Genomic DNA, 16,070 nt, shown 5'->3' with positions numbered 1-16,070 from the left:
TGTAGAGTGTGCATACTGCTCAGCTTGTGTGATGTCCATGTACAGCACTTCCCGAAGCTGCACACAGTGTATATCTGTGCACCAAGATCAGAAGCACAGGTGCCTTGGTACTTTCAACGCTGTGTGAGATTTCTCCCAAGTGAGACACAGTAACTGATTACCCACCAGTCAATGGAGGAGTTTAGACAGGGTATAACAAGAGCAGCATCAGAGGTGACCTGGCATTTGCCTCTCTCTGTGTGAGTTTTCTCACCGGTGAGACAGTCACTGATCTGCCCCTGGCCAAGGGAGCAGGGCGGGAGGCACTTCATCCCCTGCAGAGGAAGATCTGTGGGGTGCATGGGGCAGCTTGGACAGTGAGGGAGCCTTGTTCCTGAATAATTGAACAAGAAAAATTGCCTCACAGTGATACCCCTCACCCAGGGGCAAAACCATTTACCAGACCCCACCGCGACAACTCACAGAAATATCTCCTCAGACTAGGTTAAACTCAGTGTCTGCCTGCACCTGGGAAAAGGGAGAAATCAGCCTGAACTCCCTTTCTGGGGGTGAAGAGAACCTCATTAGCAGCTCAGCCCGTGCTGGAAAGGAGAGAGAGACAGACCCGGCAGGAGGAAGAGAGGACGTGGAAACTAAAAGGAGACAGTGTGAGTCACTCTTCCTCAAAACGACACAAAGCTTTAATGTATTGCAGCCCATTAGAAACCCGGACATACCTTCCAGACGCTACTTTTCTGTGTTGGCAATTGCTCAGGTTCCCACAAGGCTGTAGTGAGGTTGCTCACGGAAAGAGGGATAGTCCAGAGTGGGGAAGCTGCCAGAGACAATCTACCACTGTGCGGTACATGTTAATTTACAGTCTGAGACACCAACCCCCGCGTCCAGGAGGGTTCCGTCCAGAGGCCTCGTTACACCTCTGGTCTGTGCATTAGGCAGGGTGTCTATTCCCTATTTTGTCCAGTTTCAGGACTCCGTGCCACTGTGATCTGGATACTGCACACCCCATCGTCCCACCTTCCCCTTCCCCCCCTCCCCACCGCGTTCTTGGACCTCCCCTGGTGAGATTTCCAGCACTGCCTGGATATGTCTAAGCCAGAAACATGCTTTTATTTTTACTTCATTTTGTCACTTCTCATTCTCTCCAGACCCAGAGATGCAGGAGCACAGAGAGAGCCGACCCCTCTCCCCCATGAAATAAAATTGTTATCCTAATTGTTCTGAACCTTTTTGCCACTCATCTCAATGGGACCAGATTTAGGCTTAGTGTTTAATATTCTGTGGCACATTATAGACTAATAGACTTATAGATGCATCCGACAAAGTGGGTATTCACCCACGAAAGCTCATTCTCCAAAAAGTCTGTTAGTCTATAAGCTGCCTCAGGACTCTTTGCTGCTTTTACAGATCCAGACTAACACGGCTACCCCTCTGATGTTTAACGTTAGACACACAGCTATTAAAATTGTGGCTTTGGGTCCTGCAACAGAGATCACTATTCTGTCATGGTGTTGAAAGAGTCTGAAGGAAACCTCCAGTTTATGTGGCGTTCAGAGACCAGGCATGAAAGATGGGGATTTCAAAACATGTGGGTCCTGATTTTCCTTTCAGGGAAGCCAGTGTCAATCTGAAGTGACCCACTGAAGGCAGAATGAGAGAGCAGAATCTGGCCAGTGTGTGGCCCATTCTTGTTGTGAACCCTCTGGTAACACAGATACCCACTGCAGAGCTTTGACTTTACTAACTAAGAACACAGTGAAATTGATGATTTGGAAAAACCACACAGCCCAAAAAATAGGAAGCTACTGAGACAGATAGAAGGACATAAGAGACAACAAGGAACTGATCTTAAAAACAAATATCTGTCTAAACTAATTCCAATACATTTGTAGTTCCAATTTTACCAGGTAAATCCACTGGTGCGTCTGACAATAGTAAACAGTTCAACACTGGAACCCTTCCTGAGCCCTCAGCACTAACTTTAATGCAGAAAGAGGCAACTCACCGTAATACTGCTCAGCAGCGAGAGGGAATATCCTTACTGCAAAAGGAAGGCAGAGCCCTGAGAATCACTGTATGAATCTCACATGTCTGACACTCGCTGTACTGGACAGCAACTTTTATGATTCCCTTGTACAGTCTCTGGGTACTATCTTATTGGCCAGGACTCCCAGACAATTCCCAGGGCTCTGTGAGCAACGGGAAGAGCAGAAAATAGACCCTGGAGAACTTCAGCTTGAGAGTCTCCCCCGGGAGTGAAGAAATGATTTCCCAATACCAGGGGCTCAGATTGTCAGGACAAACTGAGTCTTGCAGACAGTTCAGTCTAGCAATTGACGATGGCTGTGTTTTCTGTGTGTAATGTGCTGCCATCTGCACTATGTGTGGGAATGCTGCCACAAAATACGGGACCAAAATCCATTTTCAATTGCCCATAGCAGCATAGCACTGTGTACTCACCATGTAGTCGCAATATCCAGTCCATTAGCCTCTTAAAAGTCACCGGCACCCTGTGGAGGAAAAATTATGTGATCCTGGATTGATGCAAGCAGAAGGGTATGGAAAAGGCTTTCATCTCCCTGAATTCTGGCATCAAAGGTATTTGCCAGTACCTCTTTGTGAGGTCTAAACTGGATAAATATCTTGCAGCTCAAATCGTTTTAATAGTTCATCCATTCTCTGCATCGGCTCAGCATAAAATGTCAATACTGTGTTGATCTTTCAGAAATCTATGCAGAAATGGGTTGTATTATCCTGCCTCAGAACACGTACCATGGGTGTTCTCCACTCACTATGTGATACCTTCACCCCTCCCATAGCAAACATGACCTGGAGTTCATCTCACATGGTATACCACACTTTATGAGGAGAGAGCCACAGAGTTTCCCATGCCTGATGCCCGGGACCATTTCACTATGGTGGTATTTTAGGTGGATGTGCCCTGCTGGGTTGAGAACACAGTGGGAAAGAATCAAACAACTGCTACATCAGGATCTTTTCTTCGAGCTACAGTCCCTCCCCCATGCTTGTCTCATAGGAGCCTGTGGGCCTAATTTGAGCTCCACAGGGTATGAGTGTGATGGGTTGTCACCACTGGGCTGCCGTCTGGGAACTATGGGAACTGCTGGGCCCCTTCTTACCACCCAGCTGGGCTGGTCCTTTTTCAAAATGCTTCTCTGTGACTCAGCCTCTCCAGGCCCTGTTATCACCAAACACAACAGCCTATGGCACCACACACCCAAACAGAGCTACCCGAGGGATTACTTAACCAACCAAGGACAAACGGCAGACACCAGGTCAGTGGGCCTGCAATGACCACAGCCCTGGACAGCATCCAGAATGTGTTCATCTGGGGACTGGATATCCTGGCCTGAGACACAATATTGTTCAGGAACGAGGGGCAGACCAACTGACCATTCATGCCTAATGTTAAGATTTTGTCACAGTTATTTTTAGTAAAAGTCACAGACAGGTTGTGGGAAATAAAAAAAATATTCACAGAATCTGATGACCTGTCTTTAATTTTTACAAAAAAAAAGAAAAAAGAAAAAAAAAAGAATTGGAATGGACAGGTTGATGATTAAAGCCTGATCAGGAGGATGAGAGCCCAAGCCCTTCTTCGGGAGGGTTGGGAACCTGCTGCTTCCGCAGCTGACAGTGCTCAGTGTTCTGAAGCCCATGACACAGCCCCAGCATCATGAGCTACGGAGGCCCCTGCCACCCATGGTAGCTCAGAGCTCTGGGTTCCCCATCTCCTACGCTGGCTGACAGCTGCTGGGTCCTTGGCCACCCAGGCACCTAAGAGCTCAGACTTCTGATACTGCCTCCCACAGTATTCTTGCCAGCAAGTTAAAAAAGTATAGATTGGATGAATGAACTGTAAGGTGGATAGAAAGCTGGCTAAATCGTCAGGCTCCATGGGTAGTGATCAATGGATCGATGTCTAGTTGGCAACCAGTATGAAGCAGAGTGCCCCAGAGGTCGGTCCTGGGGCCGGTTTTGTTCAACATCTTTATCAATGATCTGGATGATGGAATGAATTGCACCCTCAGCAAATTTGCAGATGACACTAAGCTGGGGGTAGAGGGAGATACACTGGAGGGTAGGGGTAGGGTCCAGAGTGACCTAGACAAATTGGAGGATTGGGCCAAAAGAAATCTGATGAGGTTCAACAAGGTACAAGTCCAGAGTCCTGCACTTAGGAAGGAAGAATCCCATGCACTGCTACAGGTTGGGGACCAACCAGATAAGCAGCAGTTCTGCAGAAAAGGACCTGGGGATTACAGTAGCAGGTCTGCTCTCCTCCCTGGTCTGCCAGAAAATGAGCTGCTCCCCTGCCTTTTTGCCTTTCTCAAGCACTTCTCTTCAGACTTGATTTTTATGCCCCATTTTCATGATAATTTACTTGATGAATATTTGGCTTCTTTGAACTCAATTTGAAATGTAGCTACAAGTTCAGTGGCTTTGGGAAGTAATTCTGCTGCTTTGTATAGGTCTGTGTCTCTGGATTGTAGCAAATTTGAAACAGCATTTACCGTGTACAGAATCTTTCTTTGGAGCACAATGAGAAAAACAAAACTACATTTTCCATTGATTTCTTTAATGCTGAAGGATCATAAACTTCAAAGGTAATTTTGCTTAGGAGAATTATTTCTGTGGGTGCCTTCATTGTGTCTAAATAATGAATCTGAGAGGAAGGGGTGATTTGTTGATCAATTGTGTAGTCAATTGCTTCACCAAGCCTTCGTTTGTTATGACTTATGTTCAAGAGGCCAAATGAACAAGGTCAGGTTTACTGCTCCAGACTCATAATAAAATAGTACAGAAAAGAGTTTTTATACAATACCAGTCTCTGTGAAACCCTCTTGTGCAGTAATGTTACATTCTCTTTATGTAGAAAGTGGATCCCCAAAGTTACACACATTTCAACTTTTATCATTTATATGAGGATTTCACAAGTTACACATCCCTTTACACGTCACTAAAATCCAACCCATCAGTTTGTCTCAGTTCCCTAATGTACGTGGGGAGCGGTAGCCCATAAGGCCAGTTAGCTAGCTGGATATATTGCATTTTTTTTTGGTCATTGATTTGATTGATTATATTTATTTTCTTGAGTTTTGTTTATGCTGAATTCCAGTATATGTTATTCATAATACTTATTCATCATAGTTGGCTGTAATGCAAGGAACCTACAGGTCTGTATCCTGTATGACTACCTAGAGTATGTTAGTATAAGTGTTTATAACCTTTGGTATAGATAAATGGCCTACTGGTTACCCCTTTTGACTTTGGGGAACTGAATAGAGAAGTGACCAAAAAACTGAATATGTTTTCCATAGGTCTGTAACAGACTGGTAACTGCAGGGTACACCGCAGGATAATGGAAGTAATAAGTTAGGCCAAGGGTAACAGTTTCGGAGATGAGATAATCAAACATATTAACCTAGAGAATAAGTGTACCCGAAGATTTATCTGGGTGAGGAAATAAGATTTTGGCATGGTAGGTTGGGGCCTGATTAAGGAAGTACCAGGATCCCATAAGAAGGCAAACAACCTTGCAGGAAGTTGACTCTTTTCGATCTTCTATCAAACTATCAGCTCAGCTTTGCAATACAGGGTATGTCTACACTACGAAATGAGGTCGATTTTATAGAAGTTGATTTTTAGAAAGAGATTGTATACAGTCAATCCTGTATGTTCCCACTAAGTGCAGTAGGTCGGTGGAGTGCGTCCTCAATACCATGGCTAGCATCGTATCACGGAGGGTGCACTCTGGGTAGCTATCCCACAGTCCCCACTGCCCACTGGAATTCTGGGTTAAGCTCCCAATGCCTGATGGGGCAAAAACATTGTTGCAGGATTTGGGCATATATATTAACATTTCTTCTGCTGGATCAGAGTTCTGCCTGCACAGATTCTTCTCCCCATACAGAAATCAGATCCAGTGTCTCCCGTTTGCTCCATGCTGGAGCTCGTTTGTGATTCTGGGACTGCATGGTCACCTGTGCTGCTGAGCTCACCACGCTGACCAAACAGGAAATGAAATTCAAAAGTTCCCGGGGCTTTTCCTGTGTACCTGGCTAGTGCATCAGAGTTGAAAGTGCTGTCCAGCGCGGTCGCATTGGAGCACTCTGGGATAGCTCCCGGAGGCTAATACCGTCGAATTGTACAATGCTGTATCTGCACTACCCCAAATTCGACCCAAGAAGGTCAATTTTAGTGCTACTCCCCTTGTCGGGAAGGAGTACAGCAGTCGATGTTAAGAGTCCTTTAGGTCGACAGAATGGGATTGGTTGTATAGCTGCATTGCTTATAAAATCTGGGGTTGGTGGTGTAGCTGCATTGCTTATAAAATCGACCTAATGTGTCTAAATTCAACCTAACCTCATAGTGTAGACCAGCCCACAGCTTAGCTGCTCAACTCTCAAATCTAATCCCTGCCAATTTGGGAAGCCTAGACCATCGAATCCATCAGGCATGCCAGAGACCAGGGTGGTCCTTTGTCTCCCACTACCAGGCCTTCAAGGAAAGATGTGATTATGCTAGCTTAAGTAGTCTTTTAGACTAGAGATGTTAACACCAAGGGTTATAGAATTTTACTATTTCTTTGTGACTCTGTGTTTTATAGTATTTATTATTCTTTCATTCATTTTAATAAAGATGTTAACAATTGGATATTGTCCTCAGGAAAAGTGTCCTTGCCACACACCCCGAGGGTCCTCTCACAATGTTGAACTTTCTGTGTTCTCTAACCCTGTAGCCTGAATTGGGACAAGAACCTAAATATCTTCTGGCCAGATCATTGACAAGTCATAATAAACTAGCCCATAAATTCAGGTCAATATAACTATTATGGGAAACTTTCCCAGCTTCTGCATTACCCATTCGGAATTGACTCACGAAAGGGTCTGAGTCCCCCACTCCCACTCCCTTTACCCACAGGACAGCCTGGGCTCAAGGACTCCCCTTCCATATTCCTGTGTGACAGAGTCCTCATAATGGTGACAAGACAGGGCCCAGGATTCCTGGGAGGCTGAAACCCCCATTCTCATCATGGTCACATCGGACTGGGGCTAGGGTGTCCCGACTCTGGGGTGCTCTCTTCACACTAGATGCGTCACTGACTCAGTCAGCAGTGCATTACATTCAAAACAAATATAATTTATTAAACAGCAACTGTAAGAAAAATAAGGAAAAAATGTGAAAGGTTCAAGGAAACAAAGGACCCCGCTCTGTGGGCACAGGGACACCACAAACAGCTGTCCCTGGGATGTAAGGAAAGTTCACCGTCTGTTCCTCACACGTCCCAGGCCTCCTGCCCAGGCACTGGCTGCTCTGAGGTGGTACTGCAGGTAAGGCACCTGCTCTGGCAGTGGCCACACACCCTCAAACTCTAGGTGGCAGAACCTTTCTCTCCAGTATCTGCCCTCCCATCAGATTCATGTCCCCTCTTCTGAGTCCAGCCTACAAGGCCCTCTTGTCTGATGATGTCTCCCAGTGCTGATCCTTGTGCCCATGGGCCTCCTTGCTCTCCCCTGTAGCTCATTGTGCTCAGCTGCTATTTTACTTGTGGCACATCTGGCATCCACTATTCTGGCTCTGACTCCCTCAGCTCCCCGCTGTAGCTCAGCCCTGGCTCTCTGCTGGAGCGGCTGGTCTGTGCCGACCCAGCTCCCAGTTCTGGTCTGCTCCAGCTGCAGCTCCCCAGCTCTGCCTCAGCACCGCTGCTCTGTCTCTGGCCCAGCTTTAGCTCTTCTGGTTCAGTGCTGCTTCTCTGGCTCCGGCACAGCTCTGCCTTCTGGGCTGCTTCTCTGGCCCTTGTGTTTCTGGCTGCTGCTGCCAGATTTCTACTGCTTTAATAGACCCAAATCACTTCAAAACAAACCTAAAAATAGCCCAATCTATTTTTGAAACAAAGTTTTTGTTGTTTTTGTTGTTGTTTTACTTAACACATCACTCTATGCGTCAAGTAACACATGAAAGCTTTTGTTAGACACCTAGTACAGATTTGATTTTTTTGAAAAGCTACAAGCCCAGGTAGGAGTTTGTCCACATTAACAACAAAGCTATGAGATGACAATCAAATTAAAAATCAACCCCCCAAAACCGGTCCCAATTGAGGTTTGACAGGTATTTCAACAAAAAACAGCAAATTATGGTGTTAAAAGGAACCCAAAACATATGTAGTGTAAAAACCACAATAACATGACAATATTATTTATTTCTAATTGCATTCAATGATGGTAGACAATGTTCACATTTTGAGTTGTATAAGTTTGTTACTTTTAGTCTCTAAAAGGCAACATTTCATCCTTGCTGTCTTCCTTAGAAGTAGAATGCCTCTGCTGCTGGTCATACATATCAGCACTGACCAGTGCAATCATTTCTCTGATTGATGCAAACTCTTCACAAAAGATTTGGTATCGTATATAGGCCCTAACATGAAGAATGTTTTCTCACAGTTCCTCTTGCATCTTATTGGACAGTTTTGTTTTTATCAAGTTTATCTGAAAAAAACAGTCTTTCAAATGCAGTGTAGGTAGCAACAGCAGTGAAAGAGCAAACAAGCCAAGTTCACTAAAATCTTTGTCCCCAGTGGCATCCATGTGTTCAAGACGTTCAATACAAAACTGCTCTGCTGGATTGTTCTGAGTACGAGGCCGGTGAACCAAAGACAAACCTCTCTACTGCTGCTCCAATTCTCCAAGGTCTTCACAAAACAATGGAAAAGATGAGATGTCAGCCAGTCTAGATTGTTGAGGGATTCGGACATTTGGTGGCAATCTCTGTTTCACAAACTCTAAGATTAAATCTTCACACCTACTTTTGATATCTTGGACAACTGGAACGGTTAATGTGTATTTTGAACGTTCCAGCTGAAGGCAACTCCAAAATCATCTGTCAAAAGTGGTAAGTTATTTGTTTCCAACTCAATGTCATAGTTTAACACAGCAGTCTGTTACTGGGGTTTTTTCAGAACCACCAGGAGGGGTAACTTAACTATTTATCTCCAGGCGGTATCAGGAAGAAATAAATGGGAACACAGAAATTCTGTCTGATCAAGAATTAGATGCAAGTCAGCATGCTTTTGTCTAACACTGCAGTTTATTCGATTGAAGCACACACAGACATAAGCAATAGGTTTAGAACATCTCAGATATTTACCTAACATCTGGAATGGTATTGAGTAATTAACAGCAGGTGGTCAGTTTCTCACCTGTGGGGAGACAGGGTGTCAGGAAAAACTTTTCACAAGATGGCTTCAGAGAACTGCTCCAAAGTACACTGTCTTAGGTAATCTTTTATAACTTCTCCAAAACACATAGGTAATAACGAACCCCGCTGGATCATCACTTCTTGTAACTTTGAATAAATTTCTACTATCACAGGCATCTAGACTCCAGGTTTTCATCCACTTATCTTCTTTCATTCTCTGTTATTTACTTGTCTGTCCGCTCCTCCCATTCTGATTAGCAGAAACTGCCAGCAAGATTTTGACTTTGCATCTAAAAGCCTGCTTTCTAATTAACCCTAAACGATGTGATATTGGACTTGGGGGGTTGGACTATATGACCTCCTCTTCCAACCCTAACAGTCTATGATTCTATGATTCTGTTCTCTTTTATGAGTTCATAGTGGCTGAGTGCATTTCATATGTTTGCAATTAGCTTGATCACATTCTGGGGTACACAGCCCTCAATACCAGGGTAACACAGTCCAGTTCTCAAAAACACACAGTTATACAACTCTCACCAATAAGCTTTTGTAGAATGGCCTAAATTCCTGCAGCAGATTTCCTGTATTAGCACTTTCCAACAGAAACATTTGGTTTATACTCCAGGCTTCCTGAAAGATTGGATGTAGAAAAATCAGGTAAATTTTATTCACCGGATCACTGTACATATGATAAATAAGTTCAGCATTGTAGTTGCTTTCTTTGTCTTTGGCTTTCAGAAAGTGTAGCTTTAGTTTGGCTAACACAGGGACTAATGGAAAGCCACCTTACATCAGAAAGCTGCAGTATATTCTAGTAGTCTAGGAGTTATGGAAAAGCTAAGTGACAGGATTTGTGGGGTTGGTGGCTGATGGGTGACAATGAAAGGTGATGGTGACGGGGGGAACTCAGCAACGGAGAGAACAGTGCTTGGAGATGGAGTGATAAGATGTTAGGTGTGAGGAACTTCTCAGACTGTGAACTTCCACAATGCTGACCTCAGCCAAACTGTGACAGAGCACCCTTGATAAATGAGGAGATGTACTTTCTCCCTCTTGTCACACAGGTTTGAAATCAGTGGCCCCAGGAAATCACATTCTGCAGATGTATTTACCCACTTTGGCACGAAGTTCTTTGGTATAAACCCCATACACGATTGGGTTGAGCATGGGGGGAGTGACGAAATAGAGGTTGGCCATGATGATGTGAATGTGGGGAGCGATGCCCTGACTGAACCGGTGTGTCAGAATGGAGAAGAGGCCGGGAGGATAAGACATCAGAATCACACAGATGTGGGCTGTGCAGGTGCTGAAGGCTTTCTGGTGGGCTTTCTTGGAGGAGATTCTGAGGAGGGCCCTGATGATCAGACCATAGGACAGGGCAATGAGAGTCAGGTCTGACCCAATGACTACAAATGCCAACACCAAGCCGTACATCCTGTTTACAGTGATGTCCCCACACGACATCTTTGCCACAGCCATGTGGTCGCAGTATGTATGGGGGATAATGCGGTTGGCACAGAATGGCTGCCTGCTCAGGAGCAGGGGCGGGGGAAGCATGAAAAGAACAGCTCTTATCAAACCCACAAGCCCTAGCTTAGCTATTCGTGCATTGGTGAGGATGGTGACATATCTCAGAGGGTTACATATGGCAACATAGCGATCGAAGGCCATTGTGACAAGGATACCTGAGTGCATAATAGAAATTGCTTGAAAAAAGAACATTTGGGTGAGGCAGCCATCCACTATAATATCTTTCATATTGAACCAAAATATCAACAGTGTCTTCGGCATGACACAGGTAGACATGCTAATGTCTGTGAGTGCCAGCATACATAGCAGCAGGTACATTGGCTTGTGCAGGGTCTTCTCATTCCCTACAACAAACAGAATCATGGAATTTCCGAACAGGCCAATAATGTAGAATGTAGCGAAAGGGATGGAAATCCAGACATGGGAAGCTTCCAGATCAGGAATGCCCATTAGAATAAATGTTGAAGGGCCAGAGGGGGTGAGGTTCAAAGATGCCATGAGGTGGTTGATGCGTCCATCAGACTCAGGAATTCTCAAGGTGCCTGTGAAGAGAGAAAAGCACAGCCTGAGTGGGTGAGGTTTACACACTTTATAACAAATAGCACCGTAATTATTTTATACTATTAACAATCAAGAAAGGAGGTTGAGCAGTGAGGTGGCAACATTTACACATGGCACCAGATTATGTAGGTCATAGTCAAGTCCAGAAAAGCCCTCAGAGGGAGCTAACCAAGCCAGGTGAATGGGCAGCATGATGGCAAATGAACTTAGATGTCACTTGTCTGTGAGATTTCTCACTGGTGAGTCACAGTCACTGATTACCCCCCAGCCAAGGGAGCAGGTGTGATGGGAGGCACCTCACCCCCTGCAGAGGAAGAGTTGTCATCTCAGAGGATGCAGGAATCAGGGATGACTGGGGAGCTTGGAGAAGACACTGGTGCCCAGTGTGCTGTTGGAACCGGGACAGCATGGGATGGGGAAGGAGAGTACGGACAGGTGGTCAGAGTGTTTTGGTCAATTTAAGCATCTGAGGAGCAAACTGTGATGGGTTCCCCCCACAGTGATACCTGAAATTGAGGTTCCACTGAGTGCTATGACTCACGAGCCTGGGCTTCCTCTCTCAATGTGCTGCTGTGACATGCTGCAGACCAGCTCCGGGTCCTACACCTCCACCATCATTCACACAGGAATGGACACTCCCAGCCGCTGTTACATGAAGGCTCTCTGACCAGCCACTGCATGAACCAACAATAGAGAGTCTAGAGCCAAAATAACCACCATCTCCCTAGTGCAAGACCCCAGGTCTGTACCGTCCTGCACTGGTCCAAACTCCAACCAATATGAATTTGTTACCCGGTTCTCCCCTCCTTCAATGAGTGGAGGACAATGCACACTTGTGGTAGCCAACCTGAGATTTTTCCCACAGACACTTCAGTTAAAGGCATACTGGACTTGGGTGAAAACATAAAACAAGTTTATTGTCTAAAAAAGATATATTTTAACTAGGGCTGTCAATTAATCACAGTTAACTCATGCGATTAGCTAAAAAATTAATCACGATTAAAAAATTAATCGTGATTAATCACAGTTTTAATCACACTACTAAACAGTAGAATACCAATTGAAATGTATAAAATATTTTGGATTTTTTTCTACATGTTCATATAAATTGTATTCGGTGTTACAATTGAAATCTAAGTGTATATTATTTTATTACAAATATTTGCACTGTAAAAATGATAAACAAAAGTAATAGAATTTTGTTACATAACTGCATTTAGAAACAAAACAATGTAAAACTTCAGAGCCTGCAAGTCCACTCAGTCCTACCTCTTGTTCAGCAAATTGCTAAGACAAACAGGTTTGTTTACATTTACATGAGAGAATGCTGCCGTCTTCTTGTTTACAATTTCACCTGAAAGTGAGAACAGGTATTTGCATGGCACTTTTGTAGCCAGCATTGCAAGGTATTTACATGCCAAATATGCTAAATATTTGTATGTCCCTTCATGCTTCAGCCACCATTTCAGAGGATATCTTCCATGCTGATGACGCTCGTTAAAAAAAAAGTGTTAATTAAATTTGTGACTGAACTCTTTGGAGGAGAATTGTATGTCCCCTTCTCTGTTTTACCTGCATTCTGGAACATATTCCATGTTATAGCAGTCTCGGATGATGACCAAGCACATATTGTTCATTTTAAGAATGCTTTCACTGCAGATTTGAGAAAACACAAAGAAGGCACCAATGTGAGATTTCTTAAGATAGCTACAGCTCTCAACCCAAGGTTTAAGAATATGACGTGCCTTCCAAAATCTGAGAGGGACGAGGTGTGGAGCATACTTTCAAAACTTAAAAGATCAACACTCTGATGTGGAAGCATGAAAGGACATATGAATCTTTAGTGCATCTGGCAGTTAAATATCTTGCGATTCTGACTACAACAGTGCCTTGAGAATGCCTGTTCTCACTTTCAGGTAACATTGTAAACAAGAAGTGGGCAGCACTATGTCCTGCAAATGTAAACAAACTTCTTTATCTGAACGATTGACTGAACAAGATATAGGACTGAATGGACTTGTAGGTGCTAAAGTTTTACATTGTTTTATTTTTAATGCATTTTTTGTACATAATTCTACATTTGTAAATTCCAGTTTCATGATAAAGAGATTGCACTACAGTACCTGTACTAGGTGAATTGAAAAATACTATTTCTTTGGGGTTTTTTTACAGTGCAAATAAGTGTAATAAAAAATAAATACAAAGTATGAGGTGTACACTTCATATTCCGTGTTGTAATTGAAATCAATATATTTTAAAATTTAGAAAACATCCAAAAATATTTAAATAAATGGAATTCTATTATTCTTTAACAGTGCAATTAATCTCGATTTTTTTTAATCGCTTGACAGCCCTGTTTTTAGGTAATTATAAGAGATAGCAAACAGGTCAAAGTAGATTACCTAGCAAATAAAAAAAAAAAAAAACCAATCTTAACGCACTAGTTAGATTGACTATGAATTAGCGAAAGCAAGAAGGAGTCTAGTGGCACCTTAAAGACTTACAGATTTATTTGGGCATAAGCTTTTGTGAGAACAAAAAACCCACTTCCTCAGATGCAGCTGGACTCCTCGCTAGTTTGTGGATACAGACTAACATGGCTACCCCTCTGATACTATGAATTAGCAGTTTCTCACCCTGATCGATGATATATGCAGTGTGGAAGATTGCCAAGGCATAAGCTCCATGTGCTTTGCAGCTTAGGTTTCTCAGGTTTCCATACACAGGCTAGCTTAGGATATGGCGGGAACCCTTTGTTTCAAAACTTGGTTCCAAGACCAGTTTGTTAGAAAAGTACAGACTCCCCAAGATGGAGTCCAGAGTTATGTGGCCTGGTCACATGCCCTTGTAGTGTCATAGCATCCATTACTTATAAGCAATGCTGTAAGTCTGTCACAGATTTCAGAGCATTCACAGATTCCATGATTTTCTGGGACATCCATGAATTCTGATGCCAACCAGTGTGACTGACCCCAGGGCCACCAGAGGAGCTCAGGTAGCACCGGGGTGAAGTACATCATCCTGTTCCCCCGGCAACAATGGCCATCCTGGGCCAGCACCCGCCAACAGCAGTGAGGAGGTCCCAGGCTGCCCCCTGCCAGGAGTGGCTGCTGTGGTCCAGGCCACACCACCCTCCGAGCACCAGCAGGTGCCCCAGAGGGCCCCCCCAGCACCAGCTTGCGCCTCAGAGGCCCCCCTCCAGAGCAGCAGCTGTGCCCCTGGAGCCCCCCAGAACACCAAAGATTTAGTCAGGGGTATCTAGTACAAGCCATGGACAGGTCACGGGGCTGTAAATTTTGGTTTATTGCCCGTGACCTGTCCCTGACTTTTACTAAAAAAGCCCATGACTAAATCTTAGCCTTACGTACAGGCTGTCTGGAGCGTTCTCAGGAAGCCTCACCAGGTGGAAGATCAGTTTCTCCCACAGGCTTTTCTTTTCCGCAATGGCTCATTGCCTTGAAGAGGCCCTTCCCTAGCTATCTGGACTGAAAACATCTTGTCTATTGGGTGTTACCCAGGTGTAACTACAGATACGTAGTTGTAGTGGTCCAGCGGTGGGGTTCCTCCTCCTCCGAGTCCGTGGAAGACCAGTCCGCCTCACTGTCGCTGGGCATCACCTGTTGTGGGGAATTAGCTGTGCAGCGAGTCTCTAGCTCAGGCTTGTAGTCAAGGGGGCCAGCAACAAACACTATTAAATAGCCCAGGCCCTCAGGCAAGGCGAGGCCACAGGAGTCAAGGGGTCGGGGCTGAGGTCAGGGCTGAGCTGCAAAGGAAGTTAGGTAACCCAGGCCCTCAGGCAGGATGGGGCAATGGGTCTATAGCTCGGGTCCATGTCCAGGGCCGAGCAGCAAACACAGGGAATGCCGGCCCTTAATCAGGGCAGGGCAACAAAGGCCTATGGCTCGGGCCTCTGGTCAGGACTGAGGATCAAGGCATTCAGGCATCCTAGCTCTGGTGGATGGCCGACAAACTCTGGCTCCTTGTCTTAGAGAGGGGAGACTGCCACCCCAGTGGCAGTGGTGGTGCAGGCCCACCCACTCCACTGTGCCCCGTCCCAAGGCCCTATGAGTGGCAGTGACCACAACACACTGACGTAAACGTAGGCGGTGCCACAGCCAGACTAGGGTCAGCTGCCCCTGCACCACTTCATAACTCCCCCACCCCAGGGTGTGCCTGGTACTGTAGAGGTTTGTCCAGGCCACCAGGGTAGAAGGCCTGTGGTAGTCCTGGCAACTGTGGTAGCCCTGGCAACTCCTCTGTAGTCAGAGTACGAGTTCTCAGATCCTCAGTGTCCCAGCTCGCGAGCTTCCAGCCCCACCTTTTATACTTCCTGTCCCACCCACTGACTTTTGGTGAGAGGGGTGAGCATGGCTTGGCTCTGCCCACCTAGGCTCAGTGAGGGACTCCTCCCGTCCGGGTCCATGGGAGGCCAGGTACAGAAATGGGATAATCATGTTCAGAAAATCATAAAATTTCCAATGATATCTTACATGACCATCTTCCCTAAAAAGTGTCAGAATATCACTATAATGATATCATAATAACATTATTGTGAAGAATACGGGTGCAGTGTCACACAAAGATCAATGGTTCTTTCCACCGGTGAAATGCCTGAAGTTACATAACAAAAACAATTGGAAACTAAACTGAGTAAAGGTTGTGACACCCAGGCTGCAGTATTGTGGCTTGCCAGGGCAAAAGGACCATGAGACCCACACAAACACACTTGGGGCCAGGAAAGATCCCAGCATTAACCTTGGACC

The 16,070-nt window shown here is 45.1% G+C and overlaps 1 protein-coding gene across 2 annotated transcripts; it reads right to left on the bottom strand.

Moving 5' to 3' along the window:
* Window positions 1-9,993: 9,993 nt before the first annotated feature.
* LOC123361661 (olfactory receptor 52N4-like) lies at window positions 9,994-15,495 on the bottom strand. 2 transcript variants are annotated; one of them, XM_045001715.1, is made up of 3 exons: window positions 14,822-15,495; window positions 11,814-11,981; window positions 9,994-11,288 (listed from the first exon to the last, which is right to left on the bottom strand). In XM_045001715.1, exon 3 carries the CDS (start codon window positions 11,242-11,244, stop codon window positions 10,306-10,308), a length of 939 nt encoding a protein of 312 aa, XP_044857650.1. In that variant the 5' UTR covers window positions 11,245-11,288; window positions 11,814-11,981; window positions 14,822-15,495; the 3' UTR covers window positions 9,994-10,305. The 2 variants fall into 2 exon arrangements, with proteins under 2 accessions (XP_044857650.1, XP_044857651.1); XM_045001716.1 differs by lacking the exon at window positions 14,822-15,495 and adding an exon at window positions 14,708-14,800.
* Window positions 15,496-16,070: the final 575 nt, after the last annotated feature.

Source organism: Mauremys mutica, chromosome 1 (assembly GCF_020497125.1).
Source record: "Mauremys mutica isolate MM-2020 ecotype Southern chromosome 1, ASM2049712v1, whole genome shotgun sequence".
In the NCBI taxonomy this organism is placed as follows: Eukaryota; Metazoa; Chordata; order Testudines; family Geoemydidae; genus Mauremys; species Mauremys mutica.
This window is presented reverse-complemented; position numbering and strand designations above follow the sequence as displayed.

Coding starts and splice junctions, on each gene's coding strand:
- LOC123361661 (XM_045001715.1), bottom strand. CDS start 11,244: ATGGCATCTTTGAACCTCACCCCCTCTGGCCCTTCAACATTTATTCTA.